Source organism: Trematomus bernacchii, unplaced genomic scaffold, assembly GCF_902827165.1.
Source record: "Trematomus bernacchii unplaced genomic scaffold, fTreBer1.1, whole genome shotgun sequence".
In the NCBI taxonomy this organism is placed as follows: Eukaryota; Metazoa; Chordata; class Actinopteri; order Perciformes; family Nototheniidae; genus Trematomus; species Trematomus bernacchii.
Window position 1 is genome coordinate 6,386,229 of NW_022987851.1, and position 20,653 is coordinate 6,406,881.

The 20,653-nt window shown below is 41.1% G+C and overlaps 1 protein-coding gene across 1 annotated transcript in view; it reads right to left on the reverse strand.

The window, feature by feature from the left end:
- fndc3a (fibronectin type III domain containing 3A) overlaps positions 1 to 20,653 on the reverse strand; it is a 49,956-nt gene that overhangs the window by 19,091 nt on the left and 10,212 nt on the right. The window contains exons 3-10 of the mRNA XM_034113027.1: positions 16,412 to 16,487; positions 5,934 to 6,010; positions 5,586 to 5,832; positions 4,465 to 4,764; positions 2,502 to 2,560; positions 1,145 to 1,311; positions 989 to 1,048; positions 760 to 898 (exon numbers count right to left, since the gene is read on the reverse strand). Coding sequence (XP_033968918.1) covers positions 760 to 898; positions 989 to 1,048; positions 1,145 to 1,311; positions 2,502 to 2,560; positions 4,465 to 4,764; positions 5,586 to 5,832; positions 5,934 to 6,010; positions 16,412 to 16,487 — 1,125 coding nt within the window. The remainder of the gene's footprint in view (positions 1 to 759; positions 899 to 988; positions 1,049 to 1,144; positions 1,312 to 2,501; positions 2,561 to 4,464; positions 4,765 to 5,585; positions 5,833 to 5,933; positions 6,011 to 16,411; positions 16,488 to 20,653) is intronic.

Below are 20,653 nucleotides of genomic sequence, written 5' to 3' on the forward strand. Positions count from 1 at the left end.
GATAAGCTTGACTCAATAAGATAAAAACTAACAAGGGCATTTGACATAGTACATTAACAAAAATGCTGACAGAATTACCTCGTACACACAAGGGAAAAAACAAAAAGCACTTCATTGCCGTACTAAAGTGTTAAGAGAGCTAAGCCTCACCACCCTTCATTCAAAATGGTGTGCTAAACATTTCCTATTACTGCCACTAATTACAAGCAGGCAATTCAGCCTTACTAATAACAAATAAGGTGCATCCAGGTGTGCACACTCTTCTATGGTTTAATTAATTCGGTGAAGTTTGCTGAGCATGCATGGTTGTCCTTGAAGTGCCTCGCTGAAGTCTCACACATTTACACTCACACCTGGGAGGTGATCTGTGGAAACACTACCTTTTACTGCGAGCAAACAGAGCAACTTTAATGAAGCTACCACGCTGAAGGGGATGTCAGTAATAGCTGTTGAGGAAGAGGGGATTATTTCTGAATCACTTTATTTCACTTACTTTCCCCCTGCAAGTGTGTGGATGTTGACTTAGTGATGGTTTTGTAAAACACTCAAAATCTCTAATCATATGGCTACTTAGGATGACATGTATATGTGTGTGGAAGGAATCACACATCTAAAAAGGAGCTTTATTGCCACACCAAGATATTATTATTGTTCTCTAAAAATCCCATGGTCTAAATGTTTGGCCCATCTGTTTCTTGCTTCCCCTGAAACTGTGGTTCTAAATCCCCGCTCCATCAATCATTTCCGACTTGTTATCACCTTCCACTGGAGTACGAGTGTGTTCTTGGTCCCACTGGCCTTCCTGGGAGCATTGGGGAGATCCGGCTCTGAGCTCAGAGTGGTGAAGTTCACAGCCTCCGACGGGCTTCCCTGTAAACAGTTACACATGGCCTGGACCCTGAGGAGAGACGGACAAAGTGTTTACAAAATGTTCCCCCGTGCATTAACACTGTAGTTCAAACAAAAGCAGGCAGAGGGTTAGGCCAACCTGACATGATAGTCTGTTGCTGGTCGAAGGTCTTCTAAAGTAGCACTTATTTCTTCCCCGCTGCAACAAAAGCAAAACAGAAACATGTTTTATTCAGCGTTGTAAAACCTTGTGTGAGAATTGGGAATCTTGTAGCATCCTGCTGCTAGTGCTCACCAGTACATGCTGTTGTATTTTCCATCTTTGCCGCTAAATGAGACAGAGACCTCATAGCTGAGGGGCTCCGGGGGGCTGCAGTCGTCCTCCACACTGCCGTTGTCACTCTCTGGCCTGGCGGGCGCACTCCAGCTCACAACCACTCCTCTGCCCTGGATGTCTGACACCTATCATATCATGAAAGACAGATGCGAGTCTTGATAACACCATCAAACCTACACAACAAATGCTTTTAGTACTCAAACCACGACACCTGCCACATCCTCGAATACACTCTTTTACACTTTTACAAAACTGTTACTTCCTCTACCAAAGTGAAAAGAGGGTCATGTCAGACCTGTGTAAACTATTCAAGAGAATGTATTCACATAACTTGTTAGAGAAAAACTAATTAGAACATTAAAGTCTGATGCCATTTTGGGAAAAGGTTTCAGGCGCTTGGCAGGGAACCCTAAGATTTTTCATTCTGTTTTGAGGGGATTTATAAATAGCCTGAGCTAAACAGCAGGGAGGATTCATATGAAGAAGAACACAATCAGGTCAAGACTGTATCTAGCTTACTCATAGACTTGTTTTGCTACTTTTACAAGCAGACCTTAGCGACAGTGTATTACATCTTATATGAGGTCAAGGAAGCTCTATTTCTCCCAACCAGCTGCTCTTAAAACAGCTATTCAACTCTTTATGTATCCACATGTCTGCTGAAAGCCCAAACTCTAAACCAGGGTTTGCAAAGAGAATTTCACAGAAGAGAAAAGGACTTTTGCATCCACGTATATTTCTATCTGATTATTTCCTTTAGTTCAATGTAATTGTGTATTTAACCTATATTTTTCCAGGGATTTTGCTATTGAGATTAATAATCTCTTTTCCAAGGGAGTCCGGGCCAAGAAAAGCAGCATAAGGTTTCACATAAATGAAGAAACAAACTTTAAAACCAGCAACGCAGTAAAAAAACAACAACCATAATGTCATTCTATATGTGTGGTGTAATTTAAAGTGTTGTCTACAATCCACCAAGCATGGTGCCATGAGGATGGGATGGCTTGGTAATTGTTTAGTTAAAAATCCTGCGAAGAAAATCTCAAAGCTTTGATTAACTGCTAGCGGAATTGTTTGCTGCCACATTTGGGAATAGAAGTCCCCACATGGATGCTAGTCAGCAGGTCTAACTCCATTAGGAAGATGTCGGCAAGAATTCATCATGGATGTTAATAGAATGTTTAATGATGCAACACATTTGCATCATTAAAAGGGTTTCTTATAAACACAGCGCTAATAGAGTCACAGAAAATCATGCAAATTGCATTAAGGTGAAGAAAAACAATAAACTAAGAAAGCAGAACTGAATACTAACCACTGGTGTACTGATGGTACTCAGGAGCGCTTGCAGGGCTCGAGCTTCCTCATCCAGCTCTGAGGAGAGAAAAACATGTAAATATGGTTAGAAAACACCTCCATCTTAATCAAATCAATATGAAATTAGGATTCACCAAGGATTGTGGCAAATGAAGTGCATGTTTTGAACAAGAAATTGATATACCGACTTATTCTTGTTAATGGAAATGTAAAATCTATCTTGCGATTGTAAAATATCATGCCAAAACGTCATGTCTGTGTGCTTCTAAGACAGTGTAGTCACAGGTTTAACTGCACACCATCTATCCATAATGTTAACTGGTGGTATAACTTTAGTTTGATAATCACTTTTGAAGAGGAAATGTAACGTTTAAGTGTCAGTCGTTAAACTTCAAAGCTCTCAAAATGGGTTCATAAATTCAAAATTACACATCAGTATGGTCATGGTGTTTCTCTCAGAAGCCTCATCAGAATCAAATGCATTGCAGTTAAAATAAATGATGCAATCATGAGTGGGTTGCTGCCAGTCATGGTCATTTCCATGTTCACAGAGTAGTTCATCGCTAATTATGTACATTTGTTTGGCCATCTCTGATAGGATGCAATCGCTGTACTTTAAAGTGGACCTATCATGCTATTTGTAGGCAATAGCATAGGTCAGATATATAAAAAACATGTCTATGAAGTGTTTTGCTCCAAAAAACAGATCACCCATTCTAGCCATGCCTCATATCCCTCTATTTCACTTCCTGTTTCAAAAGTGCTGATTTTGGGTATAAAGCTTTAAAAAAAAAAAAAAAAATTGATAAAAAAAAAAAAGGAGGGGGGCTGAGCTCATGCGGGACCCGGGCAGCTACTGTCTAAACTAAATACTGCGGTGATGGAACGCCATATCATGGATTATCAAGGATTATGTCTGAAACAGTATGGAGCTCAAAGGCTTTCTCTCTTGCCGGTTATACCACAAGGTGAGTTCCTTTTTATTTCCTGCTTCTTCACACACATGCTCTGTGCAGTACAGGTTAGCTCTGAGTGTTAGCGATGCTAATGTAAACAGGCACCGACCATATGACGTCCTAAACAGTCGGTCATTGTTTCTGATAGCAACGTTTCTGATCGGGCCGTGGGTGTAAAGCCAGCCTACATTTCCGATATTACGTCATATCGGACGCAAATCTCGATCAGCTCCGTTGTAGCCCCGTTTTTAGAGATTTGGGTACGGAGGAAAAGAGAGAGGGTTTTGTTTTCTGACGCTGCGTGAGTTCCCTGACCCACCGGGGACACATATTTATGTATAAAAGACATCAAAAAGTGCATTTTGCATGATAGGTCCCCTTTAACTTTTAAAATTAAAATAAAATGTCAGAATTATTTGAAAACATCCTATTACATTGTAGAGGCTGTTTGGGCAGGCTGTTATAGGCATTTTTTATTTTCCACTAAATCTCAGCAAGTATGTAAGCCCCAAGGAGCGAGTTATCGAGATTAACCATTTTGCCAGCCTGAACCAATTTAATGGGAGTCTTATTTTATTCTGCAAGGCAAACTGACTCCAAGGAACACACACTATCCCGGCAATTTTCGCCGTAAATCTGCAAAATTAATAATCCCTGTGCTTACATTTGTTTGAGAAACCATGGAAGATTAAGTGTATTCTATTAAAAAAGATAACTTACTATTTAGAGATACTTGTATAACTTTGGTTTTGGCCGACATTAACCCCGTACAAATATTTTTTCACCTTCCATGCAGGGATTCCATAACATTCATGAGGTCATAAGATGAAATAATGTTTCATGAAATGTTGTGTTGCTGTTCCCTCACTGCCACCAACTGCAGCAGCTAACGAGGCACAATGTCAGCGCCAACACAACACACTATTAATATCCGGAAAATGCTTTGAACATTGTGCGTCAGCCTAGTTTTAAACCTAAAAAACCTCTTCCCTTTCACTTCCTTACCTCCTGACTCTCCATGTCTCCCCCTGCCTCTCGGTTTGTCGGGCCCGGCCACTGCATGGCTGAGCGGTCCCTGCTCCGCCTCCAGCGCTTTCCCTCCGACGCCGTTGTGAATGTCCACGGTCTGGGGGCTGCTGCGAGTTTTCTGCGGCGAGGAGGGAGGGCTGTCCTTGACCTGCCCTCCCCCTCCACATCCCTGACGGTCCTTCAGTTTCTTCTGCAGACGCTCGTACGTTTTGCTAGTTCTGTCATCTCTGTGAGAAAACAGCGGGCGTCCATGTTGGGGGTGAGAATCTGAAGAGACTGAAGGACAAAAAGGCAACAGTTGTGAGTTTGTACAAACACACAGGAGTAGAAAAAAGACTGATAGCCAGAGGATAAGGTCAAACCTCGCAGGTTACCAAATCCCCTTTTCCCGTTTGACAAAATAACACCTTTCTAACAGTAGCTTCAGTGGGAAAGGTTACAAACAGAATTCATTTCCGGAAGGAATGACACTGCAGCGGTCAGAGTCATATATAGCAGTTCGAGCTCCGACTGACACACGGGTAGACATGCTACATTTCTAAGTGATGTGAGTTGAAGATAATATTTAATGAATAAGAACAATAGGCATTTGGACAATTCATTTACATACAAAACAAATTAATATGGAGACACCAGACTCCAGTCAGACAGTGGCAATTTTACCTCGCTGATCATCTTAAAAAACAGAACTCATGAGAAACACAATTTAAAAAATCAAAACCGTCTTGGTTTAGTCTTTTCCACAAACAATCACAAACTCTGGTTTGACAGTTTAAAGTGAAATGGATAAGTAACAGATATAAAAAATTGGTACCAACCAAATAGTTTCTATAGTTAACTAAACAGAAATGCATACTCCTCGCCAGGTTTTAGCAGATTTTCCTGTGTTTCAAAATATTGTATCAACGCACTTATTGTGTTGGGAAAGGGGTTTATAATAAGGCATACTGAGGTAAACACTTAGATTAAGAAACTGAGATAGTAAATAAAGCCTTGATTGCATAACTCCACTGTGCAAATGAAGTGTTGGGACAAATACATATAATTAAACCAAAACATTCAACAACAATAAAACAATACAGCGGCCTCCAACTCACCCTGCTCTGAGTAGATATGAGCTGGATGGTACTGGGAGATGTACTGAGAGCTCATGTCGCCCACCCCCCCTCCCATGCCCGTGTACAGGTGGGGCGGCGGGGGCATCATGGCAGGGTGTGGGATGAAGGCAGGCAGGTGGGCATGGGGTGGAGGTGGAGGGTGGTGGAGGGGGGAGTGGCCCCCTGGGTGGAACTCTGGTTGCTGGGGTAAGACCAGAACCCGCCGCACTCCGTTTTCTTCTATGATCTGAGAGGAAACACACAGAGAGAAGATATCATGAAGCTGCTCCGAGTTCCACAAGATGCCAATTGGCACACATTGCGCTGGACATAGTTTAGAATGAAAACCTGTGAAACGTATCCAGGAGGCACATAGATTGGAGGCACTGAACCATTTGGAGACATCATGGGAACCTGAGCAGGACCTGCGAAGAAAGAAAAAAGGGTGAGATTACCTTCCCTCAGGGCAAACAGCAGTTTCATCTATGGTTAATATGCTGCAAATATTAGAGCAGGGAACAAGGTATACATTTGTAGTCTGACCCGAGTCATACAAGCTTTAGCCTGGGACCCACAGCAAAAACTGTTAACCAAATTGTTTATGCCAACAAATTATCTCTCACACACACACACACACAAACGCATGAACGTACAATAACATAATATGTTATTGTAAAGCTCACACCAACATGTAAGGTGTTGCTCAGAGCGTTAAAACAACTTTCAATGTTTACGATGGTTTCATGTCAATCTTTCCACCCAAGGAATGATTTATTTTGATTATTCTGCAGGACATGAATGCCCCATCTCAGAATAATAACCAAACCAAAATACATATTTTAGAATCTGATCCATAGTTCAGGTCTGCCCAAAACATTTAGTTTTTTCTACGATGCATCACCCTTTGTTGGGCCACATATTGGAATACCCATACATTTTGTTAAACAGCTAATATTTGTATTTCCTCACATATAATTCACACATACATTTTTAAGGTTAAGATATTTTTCAGTTAAAATCATCTTTAAAATCTTTATTAAATCTTAAAAAAGGTATTCATGAAGTCCCACTGAATAAAGGATAAATTAAAATAGCAACATTATGCAAGTCTCTCTTTTTTCCCTTCCTAACCATGCCAGCGAGCTATAGAACTTTCACTCGTATAGATAATACGTTTTATTTACCTGCAACCCAGGACAGGCGTTATAACTCCCATCTTGCGAGCTATTGCATATTACACATGGCTGATTTTTACTAGAGCCATCCATTTAGTTGATTTATTTTTCAAAACCAGCCTTCATTTCCTATTGTATTCATTTCTAAACCTATGAGTTGGAAAAGGCACAGAAATGCATTTTTAAAAAGAACTGGCAAGGCAAGAAGAGCACTTCATAAAAGTGCTGAGGAACAACAAAGATTCCTGCGTGGCTGTGTTGTAGGGAAAAGTGCAGCGGCTTAGCTCAGCTCAGAGAAGTGACAGCTCAGCAGAAAGCCGAGGAGAGAATAAGGGAGAGGGACCACTGCGCCAAGTTTGCACATTCGCACATTTCTCCCCTTACAAACCTAAGACATAAACACTGTGGCCCCAACGCCAGATGTCATGCGGGGGAGCAAAAGAAGATCCACAACACACACTGACCTCCCGGCAGCCTGCTCGAGGAAGAGTTTTCCTTCATTTTGTCAAAGCTGGTGTAGGCAGCGAGACGGCGCTTTTAAATGAGCAGCCATATTGGACCCACGACTACAGAGGCTGGCTTTGTAATGACACACTGAAACCTCCCATTTCTAACCTCTGGCCCCTCCTCCCCAGGTGCTGAAGTCCAGACTCCACCAGAGAAACAACAAGGGACTGATGATATATGGACAGTTGGCAGTTTGTTAAGCAAACCTAGTGAAAGCTAATATTGTCCGACACAACAGACCTGCAATAAATCCTACTGAACCTTTATGAAGGTAATAAAGTTCAGTTATGGTTCAAACTGTTTTTTTTACTGGTCTTTTTATGAGGTTGAAGTTTAAGGTGTTTTTGGTTTGATTGTACTTATATTAAGTCCACCCTTTGACTAAATATTAGAAACACCTCAAGTTGTTAGAGCGATTGTATGGCATTAGCTTAGCTACAGTAGGTGAACCCAATAAACTGTACAATCACTGTGCCACTCAACAACCAAATGCAGAAACAGGGTGGGTTTGCCATTAAGATAATAGGTTTTGTTGGTACAGTTGTGATGCACTACTGAAATTCTAACCTGGCTTTCCTTACATGCTTTAATGCTGCCATGCACTGAGCATATAATAGCATTTGTTCATGAAAAGAGCAGCAGGTGAAAGGTGCTTTTTGTTGTGCGAACCAGAAAACCTTCAATACATTTCAAGGTAAGTAGCATATTTTACTACACTGCTGCCCTTTCGTAGTTGCTCACTAGATTGGTGGTACGGTAGTTTTTCGAATTTGAATTGTGTTAACAGTCCTGATCAGAAATGGAGATGAAATGCTGTCATTATAATGTAATGCAGCCCATTATTAGTATTTGTAAGGAGCAGTTAATTTATGGTTACTTTTGTATGAAGTGTGTCTGTATAAATATATGTTTGTGTATATACTGAATATACAACTAAGCCGGCAAGTCCTACTCCCGTTCCTATAAAAGGTTAACACAAATGTCTGACAGTTTAACTTTTCAGTCTGTGCACATATTTTATATTTGTAATGTTAAAGGCCCCTTAGGGACAGGCATTGAAAAAAGCAGTATACATGCTTTTAGACATTCCTCTAGATATGTTTGTGCATTTCTTTATATTGCATTTATCCCTTTTCATGAATATAACAAACAAATGGAATCACAAAACACAGGTTTAATGTGTATAATGCATGTAAAGGGTTTAATAATAATAATAATAATAATAATAATAATAATAATAATAATAATACATTTGATTTATATAGCACACTTTAAAAACAACATCATCTCAAGGTGCTTCACAAAGCTATAAGGTTTGTGATCAGCTCCTAAATATTACAGGTTCTTTCTTGGCCAATGCCACACCATCCAATAGGGTTTCATGAAGGAACTGAACAATCTTTCCAGAAAACATACTGACCAACAAACACCCAAACCGAACAGAAGCACTTCTTTCCACTGTTCTCTTCACTCTACTGCCAGACAGGCAGCCTCACCATTTATAACTTTCTGTTAGTTTAAAAGATCTTAAAATAAAATAGATATGGTGCCTTGGTCTACCTGTCATAAACTTCATTGGAAAAGACAGATAGCAGATAGAGCTATTATTCTGGTATCAAAAGGGCAGAACGCTTTGAAGCCCCTCTACTGAGCCACACACTGATAGGTGGAGAAGTGACTCACTGCCTCAGTCAGAACAAAAGGTGGGCAAGGACAAAACCTCAATTCAGGGAGCATGGGAGCGCTCAGCCTGATGAAGGCAGTCACACTGGCTCAGCTCTCATTGATTTCAGATTACAATATCATTTGAGTGGGAGTTCAAAGTGTCGTACGGTTAACTCTACTCACTTTTAAGGCTAATAAATGATGTTGTGCATATGCCAAGTGCCGGCGTGCACCTGCGTGATGACTTATTGAGGCAATTTAAGTTATTGCCGCCAATGCAGACTGACTGGAAATCTGATGAAACACATTAGCATTCAATATGCCATTGTTTATCCGCCCTATGTGTGTACTGACTTCAAGAGTGAAGGGAGGAGACGACCAGCAGAAAGCCTAGGGTGAGGGAGCCACACACAAGGAGAGGAGAGATAGGTTGGAGTGTGTGTGTGTGTGTGTGTGTGTGTGTGTGTGTGTGTGTGTGTGTGTGTGTGTGTGTGTGTGTGTGTGTGTGTGTGTGTGTGTGTGTGTGTGTGTGTGTGTGTTGAGTGGGGGGGGGGGGGGAAACACCCACTCTTTTACATCAGACTGACGCACGAGGGCTGACAGAGATCCGATAGAAAAGGCCACATCCCCCTTCCCTCCCCCCCCCCCGAGTCAACCAGAGCATTGGTTATGCTGACGTGGCCGTGGAGTGCCAGCCTTCCAGAGGAAGCAGCCACGGGAAAAAACATCAGTCCTACCTCAACAAAACGGCAGGCTGCCATTGGGCCAAGAATAGCCACAAACAAACTACCCGTTCTGGCAGTGTAAACAGAGGCTCTGCACTTTGAGAAAACCACCTCCCGTCCAACATCCAAAAACCCGGCTTCACCACCACGCCTCTCGGGTAAAGCCAGGATCAACTGGTGCTGGGAAGCTGCCAGATATGGATAATTGATCCATTTGGGTAAAAGTGCCCAAGCGGAGATCTATTTAAGGCCAGGTGCATGTGCGCACACACACATACACAGAGGCGCAGGGTGGTAAGACCAATTGGAGCACCCGCCTGCTCACTTTTGTCTAAAAATGGATAGATATCACAACAAACAAAGTGGGACTTTGCGCAGGTCTAATAAGGCATACTGAAAACCGACTTGGGAGGCGTAACAATCCAAGCGATCCTTCAAGTTTAATCGGATGTGCAAATGAACCATCAATTAGATGTAGAGAGTCAAATAAAGCACACAAACTAGATGGAAGCAAAAAGAAGGGTGTTCAAATCAAGAATGGCACACAGACGCAAAGAAACAAGACTGAGACAGGTAGAAAAAACGATCAGAGAGAAAGAGTGGTTTCATATGGGAGCGCTCAATAAGCTCTCAATGGCAACATGATGAACTGTGAGCCTATAAAGATGGAGCGGGACCGATTATTAATTAGAGCTAATAAATTGTCTCCATCCACAAATAAGGAGAGGGAGAGAGGATAGGCAAGGGAGGCAGACTAACTGACAGAGGTTAACAATTACAGCCAAGCAATGGAAAGAGGCTAAACACTGAACTGTCAATGAAACAAATAAGTATTAATTGCAAGATGAAACCCTAACGTTGATTCTTAGAGAAAACACTGTGGCAGATGGTTCTCTATTTGCATGCAATGGTACATCCTTTTTTGCAGGCAGGAAAGATCTTCCATCAATTATGAGGGTAGTTATTTTGTAATAAGGTTACATTTTATCAGAAGATTAGGAAGCCTTGGCTGCGTAGGCCCATTCTTGGCAAGGCTATTTCTTCACAACATGCTATTTTATCTCTAAAACCGTCCCAGATCCAGGCACATAGAGAAGGGAAGGGAAACAAAGAGGAAAAGGGCATTCTGTGTTGATCTGTTTGCAAACAGGAGCCGGAGGGAGGAATCTGCACAGTAAACAACGGAACAATTTACTAAAAAATAGCCTCTTTTTTTGGAGTTCGTAAACTTTGTCTGAATTCCTAATATTTCTAGGCATTTTCATGGCTCTTACAAGGCAAATTGCCTGAATGAAGTTTACAGGAGGGGAAGGGATCAGTAACCTTCATGCTTGTGTCTGATATATAACATCACCCTGTTGCTGATGCTTTTACCCAGAACCAGAGAAGGGCCTGAACCACATCCGGATATCTTTTTTTATTTGGCTGTGTTAAGGATATGAGGATCCCACTCCAAAACCACTCTCTCCTGTAACAAGGAAGCTAAACTCACAAACGGAACTCAATATAAACTAAAAGGGCCGTGGACACGGAATCGCCACGTTCGTCCGGATATCCAACCCCCGACTAAACTCAGAAAAAGAAAAAGAAAAAACATGTTTTTCTTCTTGCATCCTCTTTACCTTTCCTCCCTCCCCCTTTGCATCAACGCAGCAATGGGAGAATGAGTCACTAGCTCAATCATTCTCCAAGCCACTCGCTGCAGAAGCTGTGAATGAACCTCGTCTGTGTGCGTGTCGGTACGCACATGTTTGTGTGCATGTACTTGGAGTTGGGTGGGGGAGGTGGCGAGTATAAAAATAAAGTGTTACCGTGGCTAATGTGGCTAATGTGTCTAATGTTTGCGGTCGGATTGTGTGAACCATATGTGATGAGTTTTGTCTGTTAGAGGGCGCTGGCTGTGAGGAAACATGCAACTACCCCAACGTGGGCTTATGAGTTCACATCTAAATGGATATGACCATGCAAGCCACTTCAATTTACTACACTGTAGAAAAATAAATAATGGAGTGAACAACTCAATACCTGCGCCATAGCACATGCCCACTGTTTCATGATGGTTACATATCCTTGTTGCCCACTCAATAGTCACAATGTAAACTCCATGGAAGGCATTGAATAAATTCAGGGGTAGCAAGTTGAGGAATATGTAGGAGGAGAGACCACGTGTCAACAGACTTAATGAAAGTTAGCATGGATAAAAGCAAGGACATGCCTTTTGAAAACGGACACATTTATGTCTGAATCTTTTGTCCCTTGTGGCAAAATAACTTTTATCATGATTTAATCTAAGAATTTGGCTTTTAATGGTTTAATTTGCTTCATTCGTGTATAGTCACCTCTAAATCTGTTTTAAGTGTAAGGCTCTTGAAAGTAGATGTGAGGCATTTACAGATCCTATTATTCATCCCAGAGAAAATGTGACTAATACTTTGTGGTGCAGGGGATGATTTTGCATCTTAGATGTATTTGACTTCAAAAATAATAAAGACTCTTCATTACGGAGGATTGCAGAACACTATCATGTACATTTTTCTTATGTGCTTGTTGAGAAATGGGACCAAGAGGTTCCCAATACTGATATGGCACTGTCCAAATGACTTCCTTAGTCCATTAAAACAGTTTTCAGACAGTTGTATTTTCGTGGAACCGCCACACCTTTTTGATGTCGTATTAAGCCAGGCTCTGCGAAAATATTTCTGCTACTTTCTGAAACAAACAACCATCATTCCCACTTACCTCATGTTGTGATTGTAAGCTGAGTTTCAGCTTCACTCTAGATGCCTTTTATTATCTATTCTTGTCACTTTTTATGTGTACAACCAAGTGTATTACTATGAATGTTCAGGAGAAACTTTCAAAAAATGTGTGATAAACCTATTTCCAAAGCAGACTATACTAGCGTATTTGCACCTCTTCACTGCACAATGTCAGATGCTTAAATGGTGCACATCCTGTCTGCTCAGTTTCAGGGGCAGGCGACATGACAGCCTCAAGTCCCACTGATAGACTAGCACCATCAGGAATGAGATGAGGTATTTCACAGCTATGGCATCAGCGATAAGGGAGAAGTAGGCAGATGGGCTGACTGACCAACCAGTATCTCGCAGGACACTGGAAAAATGGTTACAAGTGAGCCAGGTTTATGCATGCACATACCAGCGTTCAGACACACTCTCTTTAGCTCCCTGTCGTAATGCCAGGAAGGCTTTCTTGGCTTTTGCTGGATAAGGCACATCTCTATCAGACTCAATAAGCCGAGTGGAAGTAGACGGTGCTTTCAGCCTTCATCCACAGACTGAATCATCCAAAGTGATGTGAATCACCGGCAGGCTAAGTCAGATAAAGAAGTGGATCTAATCAACCCTATGGTCCTGATGCTGACTTGCCTCATCATTCACAGAGCTTATCAGGTGGAGTATCGCTTTGTGCCAGTGATACAGCCTTCAGATGTACAGTGGCAGACGCTGAGAAAAGACAACTCGGGGAGCGCAGGGGATCGTAAGGGCACGTCCACTCACGTAAAGATCTCCTCTCATGGCAATGAGGAGAGCTAGCAGGAGAAACTAAATGGCTACTCTAGCTTTCTTCGCTAAAGGCCCGCCCTCCAAGGAAAATGCCATCCATAAACTGCATTTTACAAGATTATCTTTTCATATTGAGCAGGCAGTCATGCGCTTACATGTAGAAATTACACACATCCAGCTGCTAAAAATACATAATTGAATACACAAATTGGTGTGAGACGTAGCATATCCTGGAAAATATGTGTAAACCAGATCTGGCTTTGTTACTGTGACTCACGCCGTCCCTGTCAGTACATACTAGGGTAAAAGGTGAAAGCATGCATATGCACAACAAGCACTTAAGTGAACAAGGATACTTTTTTGTTGTGGACACACAACAAACCAAACCAACCAATGTGCATACATGGCTGCACGCAAACACACACACACACTCTTCTTTCTTCCTCCTTGCACCGCAAGCGGTGAGTCATCCCTCTATTCACGTCACTGAGAGATGAGTGCACCCTGTGACAGGCCAGTTAGAAGCAGTCTCACTGATCTATGTGGCACCTCTCTCCCTTTGTTTCTCCTCTGATGGAGAGACTATGTATGCTCGCTCCCTATTAGGAAGGTTTACTCAGCTCGTAATGGGGGGGCTGGTGTGGGAGCTCAGTCAGACCGGAGCAGGGAGAAGAGCCCCTGCGTGAGGAAACTGTATGATGGCTTAAAGCCTGTGAAGGATCCTCATCTAAACCTGAATGCCTGAGGCCTATTGTCATTCATATACGTCACAAGGCATAGTTTAAGGCTACAGACAAGACATACCAGTGTCTTTCCACAGTGAGACACTAAGCACTGGATAATACATTGGTCATTACATATATGCTAAAATGTCGAGAGCCTGCCTGCTGTAGTCACAAAGGGTAGCAATCATTGTTTCCTCACAAACCATTATTAGGCATCCTTTATCTTTCTTTATTACATCAAATTGAAGGGAAAAAAAATGTCAGTGAGCTCACAGAAAATGTCAATATGCAGAGAGGGATGTCCGTGGAGCATAACAAACAAAGCCAATCATTTTCAGATCTATGTTTTCCCGGGCAACTACATTTTATCATAATCGTTTACAATTACTGCCCCACAGCTCTACCTCCTACTCCAGCTGTCTTCCGTTCACAATGTCGGCGACGTGTTGAAGCCAGACTTCATTGTTGCTTTCACAAAGCCAGCGCAATCACCAACAATTAAGGATAAGGAAATGACTGCCATGAGGACAAATAACAATGTGTAACACATCTCACTCAAACACCGCCTTACTGCCCTGACTCCTCTACCAACACACTGTAATCATACCATATGCTTGTTTTACATTATGGTAATATACAGGCACACTGATCGTTTTTTTAATCTGTCAAATGAAACAGGAAGAGCGGCTTGACAAACGACATACAGCAAAATAGCTAAGGGGGGAAAATTATGTGGGGTTTTTTTTTGGAAGGGGGGGTAAAAGAGTATGACAAATCAGGAAGATAATAATGCAGGGTGAGATATTTGGTACTACAGGAAGCGTTGTAATAGAATCAATCAAATTAAATTCAACATCACAGTTACTTTACTGATGTATAAAGACAATGGTATGTTTCTGGGGTAAGGAGGCATGTGTGTGTCTATTCAAATCTGCTGTATTCTACATCAAGTTAGGATACTTTTTTTTTTAATTCAACTCTTTGTGTTATCTCTCTGTGTTGTGTTTCTATGCGTATAAGTCACGTGTCATTTTTTCAAGGTCCCCGTCTCTTAATAAAAATGTAATTTCATTAAAACATATTGATGCAGTTGCATGACACATTTGTTCCATCTGCACTGTTCACTACATTGGCTGGAACCATAAAATGCTATTATGTCATTGAGCTGCCTGGGAGCTGTGAGACATGACTGTCTGTCTCCTGTTGTCATTCCTGTAAAATACGTCAATGGATCCCGGCCAATCCCCTCTCTTTTAACTGCACACACTGAAAAAAGCTGAGAGAACTGGATAAAAAGGTGTTTGCTAGAAATAAAAGGGAGTTAAGCAAAGATCTAGCTCTGCTAACCAGATTATGCTTACACCTATTATAACCTAACACTTGGTAAGATGATCAGACGTAAGCACCAAATGAATTGAATCGGGGTGTCAGCATTGGATTTCAAAAAGCCTCTCCATCATAATCATCCATTCGCACAGGCAGAGAGATTCTAAGCTTTATTTTATATTTGTTTGCCATTCAAAAGTGAGTACATTTCAGAGGGGAAAATACCAGACACATGTAAAGTTAAAACCTCTTCTATTCTTTAGGTGTCTGCCTTAATGCTTTGGAAATGTTTTCTACAGAATATCTTTGTATAACTGTGCATTTCTACAGATGACCAAATTGAAGACTTGGATTATTTATAGTTAATAACCTATTGTTGTGGTTTTACACATGCGCTTAATGGTCTGAGGTAATGCACAATAGAACCATGTATTGCTCTGAACATAATGTTTTTTTCTATGTGATCTGCACAATTTCTCCTTCATCCCTTAGTGAAAGCATTTTTTTATAACACTGAGATGTTCACTGCAACTATATCGCCTTAGTTATTATTTTCCACTTTGTTCCAATAGATGTCGGGGAGGGGAAAAGAAGAGGACAAAGCATTGAAAATTAGCGACATTTTTCCTGTAGCTTTTCTGTGGCCCTGTTAAAGAGTGTAGTCAAGGATGCATTTGTCTTGTGGTCACAATGCCCTGGAACTAACAATTCAATATGTTGTCTGCTCTCACTGGAGCCGTCCCTGCTGGAGCAGTGCTGCTTTGCCCACTGAACATACTTGTATATCCTGCAGCATTTTTGCAGTAAAAGCTACAACAATTACTGGTACTGAGAAATGCAATAAGCCCGTGTGCCTTTATTTTCACGAGGTACTGCTAGAACCTGAATAATGCTCCTAAACTTGACACTAAATGTCGTTATATAAACCAGTTTAGTTTTTTCAAGGCTTAACAAACTGTATTCTGCAAAGGAGATATCAATTCAAAATAATATTTGTTCTCCTTGCAAAAATATGTTCATTAATGAAAATAGATCATAATGTGTCCATATGTATTATACCCATTATATTTCAAATGTTGTAAACCACTTATCTTTAATGTGTGGATTATTAGGTGAAATGCATTTGAATCTAGGATTACATGGAACATCTATATATACACAGAACATCTTTCTTACCTGTGATACACTGAAACTGACCATCCTCTCGTCGAATAGTAAAGGCCTCTCCTGGGTTTACCTGCACCAGGATTACCTGTGGAGAAACAAGGCAACATTTAATTAACAACATTACATGTTGACATCGTGTAAACAGATGCCATAGTGGATTAGAAATCACTCTGGCATTGTAGAAACTCAGGATAGTTTTAATATGTCTGTGAAATTATTTCCTTAGTGTGAATAAAAGCAAAAACATTTGTGTGAAAAGCACACAACAGTCTTAACAGCAACCGTGTTTGGTGTTACACCAACAATATGGACACCTGAAAATCATAGTGGGGAAAAAAATCAAAACCATTGAGAGCATTTCTGTGCAAACATAATTTGTAAAAGTGGCAGGAGTATTACCGCAACAATAAGAACACAAAACGGTTTGCTATGAGATAATTGCTCCAACCTGATTTAAAAATTAGACAAAAATTGAGGAAACCTCAAACCAATTTCTTTTTAGGACAAAGCACGTATTTACAGAGAGCAAGACTGTGAGGTTCAAAGAGGGGAAAAGGCTTTCTGTGTTCTCCATTAAATTGCAACAAAAAAATATATGTTTTTAATATGGGAGATTGGGAGAAGTGTGAACACCAATCAACACTGCCATACCTGGACTATGTTTGCTGTGGTGGTCAATTTGACTGGTGTTACACATTATCAATACATAAGCTCATGCTCTGCGCTACTTTCACTGTCAATTACAAGCTTTATCAACCGTAGAGTGAAGGACTGTTTCTTAGAAGCCGTACAGGGAAATGAACACAGCTCAAATGCACATCAATGTGTATTTTCAGTTCATTTTGGCCGTAATGATCATATTAAGCACTTGATGAGTTGACCTGGAAGACTTTAATGAACCAGTAACTAATATTCGAACTACAGAACATTTTGTAAATCGATGACATTCATTTGTTTAATTAACTGGATAACATTTTTAAAAGGATGCATAGTTATATTACTTTCATATTTTAAATGTGAAGACGAATCAGTTTTCTCTTCCCTATTGTAACATGTAACAACCAAATAACAACCACCTGTACATTTCAAGAACATTCAACAGATGTTGCCAGCATGAAAAAATAAGGAAGGAAGGGAAGCAATTCTTATCTTAATCCATTTAGGAAAAACACAGCCAGTCTTCATGTCTTAAATATTTTTTGTGTCAATATTTCACATAAAAATCCAAGGATATATGATTTTGTTAAACGGAGTTGTTTCTCCACATTCATAGTTTTAAAAACATCTTGATTTATCAGGCATTACACACATTTAAAGCTTCAACCATAAACCTCCAAATTCTAATCTCCATCTCCCATTTATTGAGTTTATTAAGCCTGTTGGAAATATCAGGTAAATCGACACTGCTACCATATACTGAGACACACTGCCTTTGTCATAACAAAAGACTAGAGAACAGAACAAGAAAAAGGTGATTATTAGCAAGGAAACATTTTTTCAAACCATTCAACATTCTTGTCAAAGACATTAAATGTTTGACGACTGCCAAATAAAACTAAAAATGATTAAATGCATCTACCATTCACCAAATCAACAGGTCAGAATAGGTTAATGAAAGCAAGACCAATGAAACTCTCTCCGAATCATCTTTAAATCTCTTAACTAATTCTTCTTAACTCCTAAGGAGCCCACATGATTAGGTTTTAGTTGCCCGGCACTGTGTGTGGGCGCTAGTTACCTCACTCTTGTGGAAGTCACTGTCATAGAATCTACACTCCCCTGGCAGAGGGCTTTGGCTACGGTTTTCTTCAGGCACAGAAATCATCAGCACCTCCATCTCTGACACTGCTCCCATTCATGTGCTCAGCAGGGAGAGGAAAGAGCCCTTTGACTGCCACACACACACAGAAGCTCATATGCTCATACACACCAACACAGGCAGCGTCAGCAGCAAGTGTAGATGCTGGTGGGAGGGGGGTGTGGGGCAACGGAGGTCTAATTGAATCAAAGTCTAAGCACTTCACAGTGGGGTGCATGTGTATGTTTGTTGTCCACCCCCCTTCGGTGTGAAGCAAACACTCTTCTAGGAATATCAATCTTTACGTTGGGCGTTACATTGAAATCAATACAGAGACATCCATTGCATGTTCATGTCATAAAACAGAATTGCTAATAAAATATCTGACTGCTACTTACTGTTGCCCGCATTGCTTTTTCTCATTCAGGCGTTGCTACTCACGCAGTCACAGAGAAAAAAAAAGGAGAAAAAAAAAGATGCTCCAGGGTCTACCAGACCCTCCACCACTTTACCCAACCCTCATGAGAAATCACATGACCCGCAATGCTAACACATCTGGCTGGGCTGATCCTTTACACCCTCCACTTCCATCCACTCCTGCACAAAATCCAGGAAGAAACAGTCGAGAGAGACGAGGACGACGAGGAGCTTTGTAGGAGGATGGGGCTTAGCCTCTTGCGCTGGATGTAGCGTTCACATAAAGTGTGGCGTAAATCTCATGTTTGCTTAGCCTGGTTCAGCCTCATCTGCTCCATAGCGGCGCACTCTGCAGCAGGCGGCTTGTTCACTCTTGCCTCTGGCTCCAGTGCAGCCTCCCTACCGTCAGTATCCACAGCAACCCCTTCAACAAATAAGCCACAGCGATGTCCGTGCCAAACCTTCAGAGAGGGGATTGAAACCTTATCAGCAGTGGCCACTCTCTGGAAAAGGAGGCGGATGAACCCAGGAAAACCGGACCAAATCTGAGAAGGATGATGCCTCAGTTTGCTATTCAGTTCCTCTGTCACTGACTGTGTGCCAGCTCAGTTCACGCCTGCTGTGCTCCTTAACGTGGTTAATTTCTATAGCATTCCATCAGGGCGTGTTCATAACACAGCTAAGCAGGTATAAGGGTTCCACTGCGTGGAGAGTCCTTTGTTCTGCCTTTTTTCACAACAACAACAACGGTGTGAGGGAGAAGAGCGACCCACGCAGCTTCTGAGGCTGACATATACGACTACGCTACAGTCCCTCTGCCTCCCCCCGCGTCTCTCCCTCCCCCTCTTACTCTCTCTGGCTCTCTCTCCCATTCACAGAGCGACATGCCATACACCCTCTCTTAATACTCCGATCGATGCGAGAGGAGATGAGGTGGTGGGAGTTCCATTTCAGAGCTCCAGCGCTCGGCGACAATTGCACCCTCGAGTTCTCTTTACTGTCTTCAAAGATCACAAAGCAGCCCACTGACAGTCAAAACAGAGACACTATGTACAGCGACACAATAAACAAGAGCTTGCAAGTATTCACTGCTTCTGTAACATCTGTCCTTATTCATTGCAAATGGATAATTCCTTAAAGCGACAGTGCTGATAACTTGATCAGCATGTGCCAAGTTAACAGATACGTCTGCGTCACTGATACTGCTGCGCAAGCGGTAAACCTACAAAAAAGCACAACCTCTTAAAAAAACAACCTATGCTTGTTATTGCTTCTTGTAAAATGATAAGAAGATGATTTGAAGGGATTACAGAAATATAACCACTAGCAGTAATGATCAGGAGTAGAGTATAGGTGTATGCAGTAAGATGACTTGAGGGAAATATGAAGTTACATTTATTTTTGAAAGATGAAGAATGCTAAGAAACAAAAACACACACTATTTCTAAAGTGGCTGAGAATCTGTTCAAACAAGAATCTATTTTTCAACACAATCAAGAAGTTATTACCAAAATCCCAATGAAACAAGGATAGTGCCCCCGTTAGGCTGATACAACTGTTGTTGTGTTTTTTTCTTTTTTTAAATAATCCAACTTTCAATTTTAATACATGCTGATTTTCTATCCATTTGCAGGAAAAGACATACTGTATATGTCCACGAAACGATTATAGACAACTGCAATCTAATTTTAGACAGTGAAGAACGCCATTAGCAACCTTAAATAAACAAATTAAATAAACTGTAATCTTGGCACTAATAAAGCTAGCAGCCTGCTGCAGCAAGTCCCGTTTTCTGTTACTTGTTGCCATAGCCCACATATTTACTGCACAAATTGGAGCTATAGTTACAGAACAATTTATATAAACAGTCTGCAACTGGAAGGAGGTTTTTGCAAGAAATTATGTTGAAATATTTTCTGTTCTAATAAACAACTGCACAATATTGATCTGTAATGTGGGATTCAATTAGTGTTTTTGAGTTGAGGATCTTGATATTTAATCTATTTTTAATAATTTATGCTTAGACTGCTAATATT